This window comes from Lonchura striata, chromosome Z (genome assembly GCF_046129695.1).
Source record: "Lonchura striata isolate bLonStr1 chromosome Z, bLonStr1.mat, whole genome shotgun sequence".
Lineage (NCBI taxonomy): Eukaryota > Metazoa > Chordata > Aves > Passeriformes > Estrildidae > Lonchura > Lonchura striata.
In genome coordinates, this window is record NC_134642.1 from 47,558,631 (window position 1) to 47,578,648 (window position 20,018).

Here is a 20,018-nt window from a genome sequence, read left to right on the forward strand (position 1 = left end):
CCTAAATTTATGAGTTCAAAAATTAATTTAAACTGCCTAAATTCTACTCAGTGAAGCTTGTGGTGTTCTTGTAAAGTGTTGTGTGACATTAAAAGCAAAAGAACTTTGTAAGCACTGCTTCTTGTTCCACCTCAATCCACAGGTTTTAATGTGAAAGCTGTATGCACTGTACAGGAAGGCTGAATCTCAGTTCTACAGTAACTTCCTCTGTACTTAGTTTTTACCTAAAAGGAAACACAGAACAATTAATTAAGATTATTTATGTTTAGATAATGCCTCCCCTCCAAAAATACTAGGAACAAACTACTTTTGAAAAAGGCTAATTTAGCATTGTCAGGTTAAAAGTACATGGAAAAATTACAGTTTTTAAGTATCAAATCTGTCTGTGAAAGGACCATCTGCTTTGGAACTCTTTGCATTAAAAAAAAAAAAATCAAATCAGGCCAAAATTACAGTTTATAGTAATAACTACTGGGAAGTTGAACTTGAAAGATTTTGGTATTTTCCTATTGTTTGAACACAAGGATTTCAGACTAAAATAACTTTGCAGTTCAGTCTAAAGGAGTAATAAAGGTTGATGGGATAACACATTAATAAGAATTCAGCTTGATACAAGAAGCCTTCAGTACACTCGCTCAGTGAAGATGGGGGAGTGGGGAAGAACACCAGCACTCTATTTGGCCTTTGAGAATATCTAGTTTTTTTTAAAAAAATCTTGAAGCTGAAATTGCATATTTCTTACTAAGATTGCTACCATATTAACTACTCTGTTCACAGAATCATAGAACAGCTAAAGGTCATCTTATGAACCAAGGGATTGCCCAGGACAATGTCCAAATGTCCAGACAGAATCTGACAATCTCCAAGGATGTAGATACCACAGCCTCTCCTGGCAATCTCCTCCCATTAGTGCTTGGTCCCTCAGAGTGAAGAAGTGCTTCCTGTTGTTCACAGGGAACATCCTGTGTTTCACACTGTTTGTGCCCACTGCTTCTTGCTCTGTTATTTAGCACCACTGAAAATAGCCTGGCTGCATATTCTTTTGTGCCCTCCATTCAGATATTAGTACACAAACAGCAGAGATATCCCTGAGCATTCCCATCACTGGACTAAACAGTCCTGACTCTCAGATTCTCATGAGAAACACTTCAGACCTTGCAACATCATGGTAGGATTCTGATGGATTTACTAGAGGAGTTGTGTCACAATCAAGCAATAGCCTGTTTCAGGTACAGTACAGTCTTAGTGCCCTCCTGAAGTCTCTTCTTTTATAACTATTTTAATACTTGTTTTTTATCCAGAAACAGCCAGACCTGACTGCACTAAAAACGCATTAGGAAATTACTTTGAAGTAATTTCTCCATTATGTTAATTGTTGTGGTGGTTGCCGTAAATACAGTTAAGAGTGAAAATTGTTTATCTCTGAGTAAAAGTAGTTTGCTATCCTTGCAAATAGATTCACATGGCAATTTTGATTGGGCAGTCACTGACTGCACTGAGTGCATGAATGTTATTACTGGTTGCTAACTGACGTAGAAATTGCTGATGAGGATCTTTAAAGTGTGGAGATTGTCTTCTTGAGGGCACAAAACAGATGGAATTGTATTATGTCCGTATTCTGTTAAATTACAGAAGACTGCCAGGATCTGACAGTATTTGTATTTATTCTAGCTCATACAAACTTGTCAAAGAAACTAGGAAAGTCAAGACTCATATGATTCTGTTCATACAGGGACAATGAGAAAAGTGTAAGCCAAAGTCTTGCTCTGCATCACAACACCAAGGATAAAACGACAGAACCAACAAACTTTTTAAAAATAAATTTAATTTTATCTATTAGAAATATCCCCAATAAGTCCACCTTTCCACAAAGGCTTAGATTTTAAACAGAGTTCACATTTTTTAAAATTAATAAACAGCTAAATTATTTCAATATTAGATTCAGATTCTGTTTAACTGAGTAAGAAAGCAAGTCAGTGCCAGGTAATCAGGAAGGAATAAAAATGTTTTTATACTGTCAGTTAATTTCTAGATCACTGATATGAGCATGAAACCAAGTGATCAGCACGTGATCTGCAATGGTTCTACAGATGCCAGCAGTATTTTAATGACTTTTGCACTGTATTCTAAGGTAAGTCAAGCCAACTGCCATACAAAACAATTAATAAATGCCGTTTACTTTATATGGGTGTTCTAGTTTCCTGATACACAGAAAAATTCAGCACTGTAAACAAGCCTTCTAATACAATCCACAGAAAAAAATTGTTCACTTTATGGTTCACACTTTGAAATTCATGATTACTATAGTTTCATTGTGCTCAGGAGAAACAGGTTTGTACCTGTTTTTGCTTAATTGTTTTTGATTAGGATGCCATTTTCCGGATCATGTAGTTCAGAATGCCGCCGTTGTGGAAGTAAGTGAGCTCCACATCAGTGTCAAATCTCATGATGGCATTAAAGCTTCTCCCAGTGTCCAGCTGTTAGGATCAAAGAAAGTCATTCAAGCAGCAGAACCTTGCACATATTATTTGACATAATAGTAAAATAAAGACTACTAGGATAGTTTTGCTATCTTAAAAAATTGTGATAGAAAGCTAAAGGCATCAGTACTTCTATCCACACTAGACTACAAGAAGCTGCTTGAGAGGAATGTGGTTTAAAACAAACCCTAGCAAACACAGTATGGAGTCTCTTTGCATTTGCTGCTTCATTTATAACTGAGAAATTAATAGTGGACTTTGAGTCACTGGTCCAAAATACAGGATGGCTTTGTGTTAATTAAAACAGTTTGACCATCCTGCTTCTATATCCCATCATAGTAAATCACAGAATGGTTTGGGCTGGAAGGGATATTAAGGATCACTTAGTTTGAACCCCCACTGCCATGGGCAGGGAGCATTCCACTAGAGAAGGTTGCTCAAAGCCTTATCCAACCTGAGCTTGAACCCTTCCAGGGAGAAGGAATCCATAGCTTCCCTGGGCAGTAGTTCCAGTGCCTCATCTCAAATTATTCCTTGTATCTAACCTAATTTTACCCTCCTTCAGTTTAACCCCTATTAGAATAACTGTTTTAATCTCCCTCATAATCTCAATTCTTCTCCCTATTTTAAGCGAATCTTTCTGCCATATGACACGGCATACATTTTGAAGAGAATTAATTTTGAGTAAAATCACAGGGATTCAGAAAATTCAGTTCTTGGCTGTCTGATACCTTAATCTGGACATTCATCTGTGGTTTAAGTTTTTCAGGAATGATAATCGTGTAACGCTCCCGTCCAGTGAGTCCTAAAGTTCCTGCATCCTCTCCAGGTAAATACTGTAGAGGAATCACTCCCATTCCTACTAGGTTGCTTCGATGAATTCTCTCATAGCTTTCAGCAAGCACAGCCTTGACACCCTAAGAAATGCAAAACAGGTCAAGTTATTTCATAGTTCAAAACAGTCTTTCTGTACTCACAAGAAGAAAATTTGTTTGTGGTCCCCTCCATTTCATTTACTGGCTACTGGTAGAGTCAGCAGGTCTGTCTGACAGCTGACTGACAGTCCAGGGTGATTTGATTGTACATTAACTTTCACACCTCTTTAAAAGAAGCCTGACTCAAAAAAGTAACACATTTTCTTAGGAATCCTGCATTTACTTTAACATGTCTTATGCAGAACACCACTAGTAATTTCCAATACTCTTCCTAGTTCAGTGTTGCCCTCCTATAAGCACCAGTGTGCAGTTTAATTAATTTTGAAAATTTTACATGTTAATACATTTAACACAAAACCTCATTGACAGAAAAACAATCCTGCAAAAACCTACATGAATTTAAACACCAACTCTCTTGCACATTTTTCTAGTAATGCAAGAAAGCTTCAGAGTTCTTGCTGTTAACAGTGTAACACTGGACAGAGAAAGAAAGAGACAGCTATTTCACTGTATGTGGATTTGTATTTGGCTCCCATGGAGAAGTCATGTTAAATTTAATTTTCACTGATAGTCTTCTCTTACACTTTCTAGTGTACACTTTCTATTTTCTTTGCTAAGTGAGCTTAAGGATGCTGCTGAAAGCAGACCTATGGTTTATGGGGTTACTGAAAGTGGAAGCAAAGAAACAACCAGCCTTTCTTGTGTGGCCCTGTGGACTTCTAGATGAAGATCAGTGAGCTTTCCAGTTGGAACAAGATCTATTAATATTAAATAGCTTTTGCAACTCTACTGTGTCTCTTGGAAGCAGCTGAGATTTCAAAATATCTCTTGCGACCAAAAGTGAGAATGAGCTACCCGGGATTTGGTCATAAGCTAGTCTTACTTACAAAGAAATGCACTGTTAATGCTGTCCTCCTAGTTTACTGTAGCCACTCACCAAGAGGAATGGTCCTTTAGCAGCCCAGTCTCTGGAACTTCCTGCACCATATTCCTTCCCAGCCAGCACAATCAGAGGATGACCAGCCTGCTTGTATCTTTCTGCAGCATCAAACACGTCCAGCTGGAATAAAAATACCAAATGCTTTGTAAACTTTTTGCAAGTGGAATCACAGTTCCAAGGAAAGGAGGAAAAAAAGTGCCCCACATAAACTATGGAAGCCCATAACTTCACCAAGTAGCACTCAAGGATATTGACTGTACAGCACTTTGCGGCTTCTAGCCTAATCTCGCTCCCAACGCAAATCTGCACCTTCCACTGGTGCTTCTACAGTAGTTACACTCTCCACTGATACGCCTGAAATCACCACATTGCATAGGTACATGTGACTGCTTCCCTGAGTCAGCTCATGCCCCCTCAATTTGCTTTACTTAAAACGTACTGAAGTAAATTACCTAAGCTGGTAAGAAGGAAAGCCAGCACTAATCCACTCAGTTGGCAGTGAGCCACAGTTTAGAGAAGCACGTGTACTTACAATTTCCCCAGAAGGGAAATGGATTGTCTGAGGTCCTTGTTTATCAATAAACTTGTTGACCAAGCGAATGTTTGCAAATGTCCCTCTGGCCATGACAGCATCATTCCCTCTGCGGGAGCCGTAAGAATTGAACTCTCGAGGAGTTAAGCTATTAAGGGAAAAGAAGAAAGCAAACTGTTGGTTTCAGAATAAAAGCTCTCTGTTCTAAAAAAAGAGTAATAGAGGTAGGTATGCATGTATCTCCCACCCTGCAGTAGCATCCAGTTAGCCAATACTTCTCCTTTGAGATGTTTTGAAGGAAAAGTGATTTACAAATACCTACAGTTTGGTCAGAAAAAGCAGCTTCCATAATCTTCTCAACTCTTGCCCTAGAAATAGTATCCAACAGTGATGCAAGGATATAATTCACATTAAGTCAGCAGATGCAACACAATTTTTTTCTTAATAGCTGATGCCTGAAGATTCTCATTGTTTATACTACTATAGCATCTAGAACAACAGCAGAGCACTGTGCTAAAAATCTAAAAGGCAGCAAGACTCTCTGCTGCAAGTTAGAACTACAGAAGAAAAATTTCACTTGTAAACAGAAATACAAGAATGAGGGGACACTCCAGTCTAACCAGCAAACAAAAATTACTCTAGAATGTTACAGAAAATTAAACTGTTTGCACTGGGCTACATCCAAATCGCAGCTATGACATACAGTATCTGTTTTGTAATGTATATAGGACTATTCAGATTTCCAGGTAACTAATAGCAGGGGGTCAGAGTCCAGAGCAGTTATTTTCAGTATATCACGCTGTTTTAATCCATTCTCATTCCAAAATTATTAGGTCTAGTGAATTAGGACTTTTTATGTCCGTGCTGTTGCACAAAACACCACTGAAGGTGTAAGAAGTAAAATCAGCAAATAAAAGCAATGTATTACCTGTGAAGTCTGAATAGGTCAACTTGGTATGTCCTAGTCTTGCCTTAGGCTGAACCCCAAGTACTAAACTGACAGACTGGCCATAGAAAAAGATGAACATTTTACAAGACTCCAATCACAATAGATTTGCCAGTAATTACTGCTGCACTGAAACCTAAACTTCTGGATGTTCTGTAGCAACTAAGAGTCTAGAAATGTGAAATAGTTGCACGTGCTAGAAGAAATTAATATAAAACTCATTTTTGGCACTAACAAAAATGGTCATTTTGCTTTGACAGGGAGACAAATCTTGATTCCCTTATTTATGAATAAAGGTACAAGCCAGTTTTTGCAGTAAGTCATCTTCTTCCCCTATTTCCATAATGTCTTTAACTCTACAGGGATAACAGATGTATATGCTTTATTCTACTTCTTACACTCAGTGAGAGCTGCTGAAGTAGCAGAAAAAGAAATGCATTTGTTTCTTATTTTATATGTTGTCTAGGCTGCTGTCAAGGTATACAACTGTATGTGAACAGACAGAAGGTACGTGTGCATAATGGCATAACAGTTGTGGTTTGTTTTCTTTTCCCAATGTATGACAAAAACAATTAAGTAGTGCTTACCCTCTGCTGGTCAAGTAACGGGCTGCCGGACTATTTCTTGCTATGTTACCAGCTGGAGATATGTGGTCAGTTGTCACAGAATCCCCGAAACTCAACAGGACGTAAGCATCTTCTATAGTTTTCGGAGTCTGAAGAGCCAAAGTCTAAGCCATCATAAATACAAACAAAGCAATTAATGTATGAAAAGTAATTCCTTTATCTTTCTCAAAAAAGTGCAAATTGCTAAATAAAGTCTCTCTTTTTATACAGGTTAGGAGAAAGAAAAAATCCAACACTATTAAAAATCTTTATGCTCTTGAACAAATATGATGCACTGACTGTCTGCCAGCAAGTTCATGCATGAAGAAAATTGAACAGCCAATAAAAACCAGCCAAGGCTTCCTGTGATACATGAGTAAAAATCAAGAATTCCGAGACATGTGCATGCATTAAAGTCTCAATTTACTTTTAAATGACACTGAATTAGCAATTTGAAAACTGAATTATTTGTTGCAACATGCAAGCAGGCAAATCAGTGCATTTAATTTCCTGTTGTTTTTCTTCACTTGCTTTGTTACCATTTAGAAGTATTTCAACTTAAAAGGATAAGAGGACTTTTCAAGAGCCCTGAAGTGAAAGGAAATTTTGAGATTCACTCACACCTTTGTATTAAAATGAACACAATAGTACAATTCTAACATATAATTGCATTAGTTTAAGAACACTTAAGAACCAAGTGTAACATTTAAAAATCAAGGCCTCTATAGACTTTCATTAACCCTCTCAGGCCCCTTGAAGTGGCTTTCCTTCTCCTTTAATATGAGTCAAGATCACTGCACACTTTGGTCTGATTCAGCAAGTGTGTACATACCAGACCATCAAAGAAAGGAGGAGATTTGATATAAGTAGATTTGGGATTCCAAGTATACAGCTTATCTGAAGGAGCATCTAAGGCATTCCAAGCTTTGTTTACTGTCTGAAAAACATACAAAAACATTTCATTGATTTCTAAGTTTTCAGAAGCAACATAATTACTTCAGAATCCAGAAAAAATTACAAATTGGACTTTAGCAAAAGCCTTATGTATTTCTTAGAGCACTTTGGAAAATGCATGTAACTATCTACATTACTTTTTGGGGTCTTTTTTAAATTATTCTATCTATTAAAAAATTTAAGAAAAACCTGATTTCATTACAAAAGAAGAGACATTCATCCTGTTTTTTGAGAATAACCTGTATTATGTACACAGGTAACACTTTATAATTGTCTACTATATTTTTAAGTAATCTTAAGAAACTTCCCTAACATAAAAACTTCAAGTATATTTTGTTTCAACATTCCAGAAGGATTTGCAAGAAGACATTACCAAGTACAAGTTTTTTTTTCTGATATCAATCCTATTAGTTAATGCACATGAATTTTCTGTCAGCTGAAAAAAAATCAAACATCTGTGAAGCTGGAATATTCCAACTTCTAGTATCAGCTGGAGATGGTTGTTCAAAACACATTATCTACGTGTTACATTAAAAATATCATACAGAGCAATTTTCCAAACATGACTGTCTGAAAGAATGAATTAATTATCCAGAAAAAAAAAAAAACCCAAGCTCATCTGAATATCTGTCAGAACAAAAGCAAAACCTAGACATGAAAAAGGTTAATTTCATTATCTTCATAATAGCATAGTACATCAATCAAACTACTGCCAAGAGGATTCATTCACCTCTATTTTTTCGTAGACCTCCTTGAACATCCCAGGAATAACAAATTGACGCTCAACAGCCTGAATCTCATCTCTTGTTGGCCAGATATCTTTCAGGAAAATCCTCTTCCCTGAAGAATTTATTCCTGTATAAAATGGTATTGTCAATTTTGTTGCATAATTTTTTCACTAAGAAGAAAAAAGACTTTACCACTGTGTTCTCTGGCTATGTGTTCCTTGTAACACTCATGAGACACGCTGTATTTCACTTGCAACGGTCTGACAGAAAACTGAGTCACAAACTTGATAATACCTGTACAAAACCCTTCTTTTGTGACTTCCAATGGCCTTCCAGAATAATTTATAGAATCATTTATGCTGGAAAGAATATTTGAAGGTCCTTGAACATCTCTGAAAATCTACTAACTCAGGTTGGCCTTGAAAGACCCAGATACATCATTATTTCATTATTTCACCCAGATATAACCAAAAATATGTCCCAGTAGAATCAGAGGGAAGCCAAATGTGAGCATTATTCTTTCTCCATCATCTCATTGCTCTGACTCTTAACAATTTCATAGTTTGTTTCCCAGAGGTTCTTAGTACTTTAAAGTACTTCCCTAGGACAAATGTTTCTGAAGTGCTTAATTCCAAACAGTTTAGTTCATAACCTGTGAAAAGAAGCATCCCAACACTGTCTTACCTAAAGGCTCTTTCTCAAAGTCAATCCGGATGGTCCCTGCAATTGCATAGGCTATCACCAGCGGCGGGGAGGCCAGGTAGTTAGCACGGGTGTTGGGATGGACACGCCCTTCAAAATTCCTATTGCCAGACAACACACCCACTGCCACAAGGTCTCCCTGTAAGATGGAGTTTGAGACAAAGATAGGTCAGGTGCTTGCAGAATCCACGAACACAGCAAGTCTGCAGAGCCTCGTTGCACTGCAATGATGACCAGTCACAGAACTGTCTCCTGAACAATCCCAAAACACTTCCCACAGAAAAGAATATAGACTGAATTTACTTTGTACAGAGCTGAAGAGTCAACATGCAGGTCAGAACAGCACACTGCAGAGAACAGTTTACATAAATGAGCTGCACAGGAAAAACTGCATACCTGTGTAATGGCTTCCACAACAGACTCTGGTAGGGGTCCACTATTCCCAATACATGTCATACAGCCATAACCCACCACATCAAATCTATACAAAGTATAAAAATAATAGTGAACAAAAAAATTGTTACTTTCAGGAGAAATACTGTTTTAATAAATGAAATGCTGCTGAGAACAGCATTTTTAAAATGCTCTATTTTTACCACTGCAGTAACTGTCCATGCATTCAGAATGGGAAATGTGTTGTTACCTAGCAAGAGGAACAACGATGTAGTATCATTTACACTGTTTCAAAACAATTAGTCTTGAAAATAACCCATTCTCCTGCTTAAGAATGTGTCTTCAAGAAGTTACAGCAGGCCTTCATTATTGGTATAAAAATCAGCCAGCACAACAGCAATGTGTTCACTCATGCAGGATCATACCATAAGGTATCTGCAATATCTTTTCAGCTGTACAGAGAAATATCTGTTCTATTGCATCACTTGTTGACAAAGCTTTTAGTTAAGCAGCCATAGGACAACAGTAAGAAAAGCACTCCTACCCTAGTTGAGAAAGGTAACGCATAACTCCACTCTCCCTCAGATAGTAAGTGACAACCCCACTTCCTGGGGACAGGCTAGTTTTAATGTACGGCTTCACTGTCAAACCAGCTTCCACAGCTTTCTTTGCAAGCAATCCTGAAAAATACGGAGGATATTTGCAGATTTTCCTGGAAGTGAGACAGTCTGGTGGATAAGCATGTTAAGAGAAATACTATTAAATACTGGGAACAGGAAAGGCATCAACAAGGAAATGGTACAGCAAGCCAACAGCACTAATTCTGTGACAGCCAGCTAGTGCTCTGTTGAACTGTACATCCAACCTGCAATTTTATGTTCCACTAGAAAATTGATCAAAGTTGCATTCAATAAGATGCACTCACTGGGGCAGAAAACAGATATTCAAAATTCAGAGCACTATATGTAAGACAAATAATGTCTCACAAAAAAGGCAATGAATACCTGTTAAGCTCCCACTTACCCTGGTGTAGTAACACAGAGAAGAAAAATTGCCAGCATAGGACTTGCTGCCCTCAAGAGCAGAAGGCTATGAGAATACCAATGCTGGTCCTTGCCACAAACAAGCCAGCTCACAATTCACAGCTTGTTGCACAAGTGCTGTTTCTACCACTCCTGGATTTGTAATATGCATAGAGATATTTCAGTAGAATGTTTTACTAGACACACATTTATCCTGAATTCTATCCTTTGAAATGAATTGTCCATACCAAGATGCATGTTCGGAGAACAAGTCCTCTCCAGTTCTCTTCCTCGATGAACATAAAAACAGATAGGCAAACTATGCAAAACTTCACATTCCCATGTTGCATTATCTCCCTCACAGATGACATTAATTTAGGTAAGAAAATAGACATAAGCTGTGGTTTGATCCAACATGATCTCCAACAGGAAGATGTCAGGAAACAGTTTTGTCTTTGCCAGCTGTCTGGCACCTCTGATAAGACCTGACCTGGACAATGACACTTTTAAGTGTTGTAATGGCTTACACACATTAATTTAAAGAAGTGGTCCTATTCCTGAAGTTGCTGAAGGTCTTTAGTAATAGAGGCATCTGCAGAAACTGGAGCTCTTGGATACTTCTGCGAATGAGACCATGAACAAATGGTCATCCTAGGAACTGAGAATTTGACAACCTGTTTGAAAGTGTTGGCCTCTGTCTTGCTGCTTAGTTCTGTAAAGATAGCATAGTCAAACTCTCAAAGTTGGCAAGGAAATGCCAGAATTTCAGTTCCTCTAAACAATCCGAATCCAACACCTTTTTAAAGTCAGATTAGGCTGTCAAAATTCCTACAGCACATATCCACTATCCCCACAGACACACAGCCCTGCATAGTGCACAGGATATATAGCAGTAGTTTGAAACAACTGCTCATATCCTGGATTTTTTTAGCTTGGTTATTTAATTGGGAACTGTAAAAAAGTAAAATAAATAAAAAATAAACTGTATGTTCATTTACTTTCATTTGAAACCTCATCCTGAAATCCAAACTATTGTGTTTCTTGTGGGTATCTCAGAGGTTCTCAACACTGCTGTTTACCAACAGTTTTCAGAGACTGACAAAATTACTTTTTCCTTCCTTGTCAAGGTCAAAACATAAATGCTGCTGTACAGAAAGGCAACAAAGATGAGAGTAGCCACTAAATCTGACCACATACACCAAAATCCTTAGGACTACATTCTTGAGGGTGCTGTACATTACATAGTAGCGAACACACTCAAAGTGCATTCAGTATCCCTACTGCTTTAGAGAAGGTTAAAAACGCATGTCATTAGCTTGGGAGCCAAAACTAGAGGAAACTATCTTCAACAGGCATAACTGACAGATACATCTACCTAGAACTAAGGGAACAGACAAAACAAATGTGTTTGCCTGGAGAAAACCTACTTCTTGATCCAAAAGAAATACAGATGTATTTCTGTGATAATGCAGAATGGAAAAGGAAAAAGGTATGCTGTTCCAGCTGTCCTGTTAAAGGCAAGTGGATTGGAACACAATTCTGAACTCAATTCAATTCCTCTCAAAGTGGTAATAAAACGAGCAGGTCTCTCCTCTGCTTCTTCTTTGCCCCACATCTTAGTTTATGATGGACTTTGAACCGGTTGCTAGAGTTTAAAAGACCTTTGGCCTGGGAGGGGGTGAGGTGCTGATATGTAAAGATAGATACTAGTCGAAAAACAAGTGATAAATATCACATCAAAAAGCCAAACACAAAGTGACTGTTGACAGAGACTGCTGACAGCCCAAAAGCTTCCCAGCACCACACAGGAACAAACAGAAATTATATTACTTTAACCAGGAAGTAATTTGCTCTGGTGAAGGGCCTTTGCACTGCCCAGTGCATATCCCTTCTGACCTTTGAAGGAATAAAGTTACATTTACTGTCTGCATTACATGAACAGTCTGACAGACTAGGAAGCCTCTATGCAGCAATGATCATACAGTGACAGATACCATCTATGTATATATTTGCAGAGGAGAGAAAGAAATATGCAAACATGTAGCCAAGCACCTGGGAAACTGGGCCAAACTTGTCCAGTATAGACTGAACCCTTTGAGCTGACATTTTTCATTCCTACTTTGTTGCTAGAAGCACACATTAGGAAATTTTCTGCCTGGACTAGTCATATTAAAAATGAACAATCGCCTGACCTGAAATTTTATACAGCCAAGTGAGACTAACTGTTCTGTAGTGGTGCATACCAAGCTCATCTCTGGCTTCCTTTTGGACACAGTTAAGATATAAATGAAAAGGCTCTGAAAGCTGGCAATCCGTGAGAATACAATTTGCTTCCTCTACTCACACCTACCCGGCCCCCGGACTCTTGTAACAACTTTAGAGGACAACGTCTAGCTAAATGTGTGTTTTTCACTCTGCTGACAGATCAGAGCACCTTCAGACTTGCCCCAAAAGACCATTCTTCACTGTCCCGCTTCTGGCTCTGGCTTTCAACAGCCTCTTCTTATCTCTATGTATCAGCTTCTGTGCATTTGGAGAAGTGCCAAAAGCGTTGCTTAATTAAGGTCCAGCTTGCCTTATAGAAAAGACAGTGCAGGAAGAATACATTTTTATCAACTTGTATTTCTAGCTACCACTTCCACAAGTCCTTTGCTAGCTTTAAAAACTAAGCTCAGCTTTAACACCCCAAATGACAAAACCAGCACTGTACACCTTGAATTACATCAGTGTTGTTGTCTTTAGGACACACATTCAGAGCCATAGAGAAACTACTGCACATTAAGCAAATCAGCTTACCTGCACCCAACATAACTGAGGGATTACTGGTGTTTGTACAGCTTGTAATGGCAGCAATCACTACGGAGCCATGAGCAAGCTCGAAGTCACAGCCCTCAAAATTAAATTTGACTATGCTGTTGTGTCGGTCTGGTGCAATTTGGAATCCCTTGAATCCTTGCTGTAGAAGGAGAAAGTAAGAATCAAAAGGAGTGGTTAACAAACATTTTGACTGAACATTAGTATGGGCTGTTTTTTCACTAATGAGAAGCATCTGTTAGTCACATCCATGCTTGATTTAGGTCTGATAGTGAAGGCTTGCATCTCTTGACAACCAAAATGATGGACAATTTTTTTTTTCTGAAGTTTCTCCTCTGTTTACTGGTAAAACAGGCAGTCTTTGCAGCAAAACATATTTGTATTTTCTTTCTGCATGAATATATCCTTCTTTGGATTTCTCAGATGCTTCTTATTCCTAGATGTTACAGATTCCTGATCACACACAGTCTTAGCACATAATCTAGTCCTGAGATTTTAGCAAAACATGCAAGATTTTTAAGCCGGGGTTATCAAACAGCTTGAATGTATACGAGGAGCTGATTTGAGAGGCAAAGGTCTGGAAGTTGAAAAAACACAAAGAGTAAGCAGGCACTGTTTATGCCATGAAAAATTACATTTAGAGATCTGAAAGCATAAGATCACCTAAAGGAGTTGGAAAATGTAACAAACCAAATATTAGTGGGAACTGCTGTAGTTTAGGTTTCTTTTACATCACTGGAGTTCTGTAATGCCTTTAACAAGGATGGTTACTGTATCAGGTATTCAAACTGATTTAGAAAACTTAAGTATCCAGGAATATTCATTCAACTATAAATCTAGCTCCTCTTTCAATGACCATGACCACTTGATGATACAGAATGTAGTCATTGTTTTCTGTCTTTACCACTAGCATTAACGAGTCACAGAGTCACATACAGTTCTGCTCTGCTGAACAGATTCAATAGTGCAAAATTACATTGTGGATTCAGGGCATAAGCTACTTGGAATGCTTGGAGAGCTGAAGAGCTGGGTAGTTATCTCAGAACTCAGTGCAGTAGGTATTTTGTCCCCTCTATTAACAACCCCCCCATCATGGCAGAGTTCAGAAATCTCTAGTCTATGTCAAAACCATGTTAGGCCTAAGATCAGAAAGACATGCTACTTCAATAGGACATGAACACTTTCATGCAAGAGAAGCAATATCACAATTTTAAACTACCTATTGCTTCTGTCACCTTTGAAACTGCAGTCAAATATCCTTATTTATTTTTCAGTAGGCAAACAAACAACATACAATCCCAGAATGTAGTTCCTGAACATCAGACAGCTTTTAGAAGTATGAATTAGTTTGTTTGCCCAAATGTTCCCAGTCCCTACCTTGGCTCCAAGACAAGTCTCAAAGTCCTTCTTCATATCTGACACAGCTACTTTGTCCTGAGGTCTCTTTGGTCCACTGCAGCAAGGCACAACAGTATGGAGATCCAACTCAACAACCTGTTCAAGTAAGATAAACAGAGAGTGGTTGGGCACTACCTGAGAAGCTCAAGCCAGGTAAGCCACAAGTATGCTTACATCTGCTGTTGAATCAATGCTATGTCTGCAGAAATTATTGAAGACACACGAGAATGGGAAAATCAGAAGAAAAGGAACATTTCTAATTTTAGATGCTGCCAGCTCACAGATATGACTATCAAAAGTACTCAAGTTATCAAAAAACTGAATGTCACTAAAGCATCTAAGCATTATAGATTAATTTTTTAATCTGTCTTTTACATGCTAGAAGCAGGTCAAAAAATTACATGAAGAAATACCGGTACTGATACAAAATAAAGCAGACTATTGTTCTGCTATTATTCATATATTCCTCACCCATTTTCCAATTTTGTTTTCATAATGTGCTACATCCTTCCAAATCTACAAAGATTTTTGAATAATCATGCAGACCCAAATACAATTTACAAGATAAAAGTTTACAGTAGAGAAAACCAGGAATATTCTTGAGTTTCCTAGACACAGAGGAAGATCTTGCACAGAAAATTATTTGTGTGCTCATTGGTTACCCACACAGGGCTTCTAAGGGTCCTGATTCACACAGTAAACTGGCTGAACTGAAAAAAAAACTGCAAAAAGGACTTAAACACACAACATCCACATTACTTCCACAGCTACACTTCAGCGTATCCTTCAGTCTGGAAGGACTTCTCAAAGCTCCATCGAACAAACTAAAGAATCTGCACCAGCTAGAGGTCAATTTAGAGCCAGTCTATACCTACATCCAAGTTTTCACACCTGAAGAGCCAGCTGACTCAATCCATTGAGCCTTAAAATAAGACAGCTGTGCAGACCAAAGCAAAGGACAAGGAATTCCTTGACTATTTCATAGTTTCTGTGAAAAACAGACAATCATCACAATAAAATAGGACAGGGCACAAAGTAAGGAGCCAGAAAACAGAGTAGTTTCTAACCTGTGTGAAGTCTGGATCCTGAGAAGAGTTCTTGAAATCTCTTAGCATTCCCACAGCCTCAAGATACCTTTTTGTGCACATAACCTTCTCTTTGTCACGGCCTAAAAAGAAAGCCAGATACAGCAAAACCAAAATGCAAGTGAAATGGAGGAACCACCATCTGACAGAACAAAAAAAAAAGTGCATAACAGGCATGCTGTCAATAGCACTACAAGACCCTTTAAAGACTAATATTAGAGATCCACTAAAAACAAACCAATTGAGCAGACTTAGTGGCTTTTGTGAAACAAAATTTTAGTTTCCTATTTCTGTCACCTGGACAACCTAGGTTCAGATTTTTTGCAGGCTGCCAAAAGTCCAACACTCACCTCTTCCTAAATATCCATCCTAAGTGCAAAAACTAGTCTTAATAAGTAAATACCAATAAAAAAATGAACTGAAGCTCAGAAGGCTTCATTCAGTTCCACTACTAATGTCATATAGACCTGGCATCCTTTCAATTACCCCTTAAATTGTGGTCTCTTCTTATACTTACCAGTTTGTATCAGGTACCCAATGCTAATATCATCCACTGGAAAATATGCAGCTGTTGCTCCATACTCTGGACACATATTGGCAATGGTGGCTCTGTCAGCAATTGACAGCTGGGCAACACCAGGACCAAAAAACTCCACAAATTTACCCACGACTCCAACTTGGCGAAGATGCTGTTATAAAAATACAGTGCCTGTGTCATTGTTATGTGTCAAATGACATGAACATGTCTGTTATGACTCAGAGAAATCTCTTGTGAAGATTTCTACAGCCATTTGAAACCAGGAAGCTTTTGCTAAACTAAATCATGAAGATGAGGACAGAGAGAAGTAACGTTTCAATAATAAGGAACAACACAGGACCATATTTCTTCTAAAACTAGTCCTTCCCTTCATTTAAACTAAGACTGTCTTACAAGTGCATTATTCTCAACATAGAGGAAGAGAATTGTGTGGGGAGTCTTCACACAGTAAACCCAGGAAGATGGAAAAACAGGGAGAAACAACTGCACATGAATCAAACTGAACACCCATAACATTTGAATTAAATGATGAAAAAATGTTGGCTTTCCCCATTTGAAGGTCTCTCTGTAGACAGCATTCCATTATGAACTCCTCTATCAGACTTCTGACTTCCAAAAACACTGATGCTGACCCAGTAACACTCTTAATTCAGTGACAATGTACGGAGTGAGTAAATGTATTATAAATATATTACAAGAGTCAAACACCTGCACATGGAAGAAATAAGACTGCAATGCTTACTGTCTGGTTTCCAGATTTTATATTGCCTTATTTTAAATAGTGACCTCAAAAAACAAGTTATCAGTGTTTTTTTGAGGTAGAGGAAAAAGCACTGTTGCTCCAAAACATTACTGAATTCCAAAATATCCCAACATATATTTTGTGTGGCTTATGGGAAACAGATTTGCCTACAAAGAATCCACAGACAGGGATAAAGCTTTTTAAAAATTAAAAATTACTACCTGGAAGCATACATAGGGTTCTTAAACATTCTGTACAGTGGCTCTGTCCTACAGAATGTGTTTATCTCTCAGCAGTAATGGAAAAATATCAGGTCTTGGTAATTTACCTTGGTAATGGTGAGTACAATGTCAGTGGATGTTACCAGTGGCTGAGGGTTTCCTACCAGCTTATAACCAACCACCTCAGGAAGCACCATGCTGATTGGCTGTCCCAACATCACTGCTTCTGCTTCAATGCCACCCACACCTGCACACAACAGGAGGACACAATGTGACTATTCAGAAAGATACTAACATGTCAGAGACAAACTTGTGAAGTCAATTGCCTGATAAGTACTCTATTTAAGGTATGAAAGGGTAGAGAAAGCAGTCTGAGTCTTCTGCTAAGAGGCATTCCTCATCTTGCTGCCATTCCTGCAAGGTTGGGCTTTTTAATTTCATTTTGTTTCGTATTTTCATCCTTGTTCCTAAGCCACTAGATGGGATATTAGGTGAATCTAAGCAACTTACTCTAAGGATGCTTGGCTTTTACAATAACAGATGTAAAAGTTTTATTTAGTATCTTAAACATGTAATGCAACAAACCAAGAACCACTGACATGGCACTGAACATGTGCTGTAAGGGAAACATATGCAGATCATGATTGTTGGTCACCAAAAAAAAAATTAAAAATTATTTTGAAAGAAAATAGTGTTACTAAAGAATGCTAACATAAAAGACAGAAATGTCTTCGCTTATGTCCACTATGTTCCAACAGGGTTTGGGAATGTGTAGGTGGGAACCATTGTTATGCACACCTTCACTATCAGAATTCCAGCTACAACTTAATATTAAGTAAATATAGTAAATAGTTATTTACTAAATAATTAGCAAATAACTAATTTATTAAGGTAACATATCAAGATGTCATAGTCATATGCAATCTAACAAAGCCATGTTTATTATCTAGCAACTTAGCATTTAGAGCCAAGCAATTAAGCAGTTTTATAACTTTCTGCCTATAGAAAGTCCCTCAAATATTTATATTTTTCTCTGAAATCTCCTACCTTTTCTTTAGCTGAATGAATACTAAGCTAGAAAAAGCTGCCTGAGATAGCTGCTTATGAATGCTAAATCACTATTCCAAATTCTTCTTCCCACTTAATCTAAGAAAGGTTCTGAAAAATTAATTTCTAATTTCTTTTATTAAAAGTTATATACCTCTATAATTTAAAAGATAATGCTGTAACAGATCCAATCATGTGATTTCTTTCACTGGGTGTTGAATAATTTTTAAACACTCAAGTAAGTTGAAATAACTGACTATCACTTACAGTCATGAACCAAATTCAACATCACCAGCCTCTAGAAAAAAAACCTCTTGGATCCAAGAGTGTGCATTTTGAGCACATGCGATATAGACTGTCTCTAGCCATACTTTTCATATTCTGAAGAAAAACTGAGGCTAAGAATCACACTTTTCAAAGCAGCTTTTAGTGTTACAGCTTCATTTAAATGAGGGCTCCATGCATATGCAGCAACCAAATACAGAATAAGAGATGTGTCTAATCCCAAAGATGTCATGTTTTAGATACAGTGAACTTGTGTACCTTTGTATTCTGAGCCAGGAACTCTTTCACCCTTGATTCAGAAAGTCTCACTCAATCAATACTGCTGCAGTACAATGTTATTAAAATCAGAAATCCTACCATATGTGGTGCTCGGAACTTCACAAACACATTCATGAACAATTAACAAAAACTCTTTAAAAACACTGAGTATCCCATATTTGTGCAACAGCTGTTTCAATAGTGCTCCAATCACAATATCACAGGAAAATAAAGGCTCAGATGAAGGCTTTGCTACTGTTTGGGATGACTACAAATACTTCCAACTCCATAGTTACTTATTTATTAGATAATTCAAGCACTTTGGTTCACCACTAGAAGGAAAAATAAATTATTTATATCTACTCCTGTAACAAATATTGTGCAGAGTACTGGTATTAGAACATCACAGTTTTGCATAATGTCCTTTCCTACCATATTTAAGTCACTCAGATTTAATTTTCAGCACCTTCCACCTAATAGATTTGTTTTTGCAGTGCTTTTTAGATAATCCAACACTTTTAGTCAAGTGACACAAGAAAAATTGGATGGTCAGTGATACTTCAATTCTCTTTTTTAATTTAATATTTTCCTTATCCACTTCCTTGTGATTTAAATGCAGGATAAAAAAAGGATATATTAAAAAACCCAAACAAAGCCAATAACAAGTGTAACAGAAATCATCTGAGGCAGTTATCAGAAAGGGGAGCTTAGTTACAAAGTCTTATATAACTGTAAGAGACCTTATCAGGTTACTTGCTGTCGTGGTTTGACACGGAAAAAGAATTTTTCTGGAAGGAAGAGGTCAATTTGGATATTGACCAATTGAAGGTGGACACACCTCTGAGAACACAGAGGGGTTAAAAGCAGAATTCCCAGGGGAACTCGCTCTCTTTGGTTCCGCTCAGCGCGCAGTGCAGCCTCTCCCCTGCCCGGCCGTGGCTGGTGGGGAGGGGAAGGCCCATGGCCTGACTGAGGTGGGCCAAAGGGTGGAGGGACTGGAACTGGGCTGGCCCCTGCAGATGGAAGGGTGGAGAAATCTGGGATGTTCTTGTCTCCCCTTCCAGAGTTTTTCTCTTGAGAGGGAGAGAGAAAAGAGACAGCGGCTGTTTATCAGTAATTTTACCGTGGAGAAAGAAGAGCGGGGGGCGCTGCAAGGTGCCCAGTCGCGTGGGAGCTGGAGTCTGGGCATTGAGCTATTTCTGGGAGTTCAGACTTTTAACCTTTCTTTGAGAAATGAAAGCTTTATAAATTTTTCCTTCCCCTCTTCAGTTTGAAAGAGAGGAAGAGGGACACTTTAGACTTTGAGGTGTTAGGAGAAATTTTAAATAGGAGGGGGACAAGGAGTAGCTTTTAGCTGGACTTTTCTGTGTTAGCCACAAACTGAACCAATCTT

At 38.0% G+C, this 20,018-nt stretch overlaps 1 protein-coding gene across 2 annotated transcripts in view; it reads right to left on the reverse strand.

Annotated features, from left to right (window-relative positions):
* Positions 1–118: 118 nt before the first annotated feature.
* Positions 119–20,018, reverse strand: part of ACO1 (aconitase 1) — a 39,863-nt gene continuing 19,963 nt past the window's right edge. Inside the window, exons 7-22 of one of the 2 annotated variants that reach the window (XM_021537139.2) lie at positions 17,143–17,282; positions 16,052–16,223; positions 15,517–15,617; positions 14,429–14,545; positions 13,034–13,193; positions 9,760–9,895; positions 9,219–9,303; positions 8,805–8,961; positions 8,123–8,247; positions 7,271–7,375; positions 6,421–6,563; positions 4,888–5,035; positions 4,353–4,475; positions 3,212–3,397; positions 2,340–2,477; positions 119–224 (exon numbers count right to left, since the gene is read on the reverse strand). In XM_021537139.2, the coding sequence (XP_021392814.2) occupies positions 2,364–2,477; positions 3,212–3,397; positions 4,353–4,475; positions 4,888–5,035; positions 6,421–6,563; positions 7,271–7,375; positions 8,123–8,247; positions 8,805–8,961; positions 9,219–9,303; positions 9,760–9,895; positions 13,034–13,193; positions 14,429–14,545; positions 15,517–15,617; positions 16,052–16,223; positions 17,143–17,282 (2,012 nt within the window). In that variant the 3' untranslated portion in view covers positions 119–224; positions 2,340–2,363. Of the gene's footprint in view, positions 225–1,807; positions 2,478–3,211; positions 3,398–4,352; positions 4,476–4,887; positions 5,036–6,420; positions 6,564–7,270; positions 7,376–8,122; positions 8,248–8,804; positions 8,962–9,218; positions 9,304–9,759; positions 9,896–13,033; positions 13,194–14,428; positions 14,546–15,516; positions 15,618–16,051; positions 16,224–17,142; positions 17,283–20,018 lie in introns of those variants that run through there. The other variant, XM_021537138.2, reaches the window with a different exon arrangement.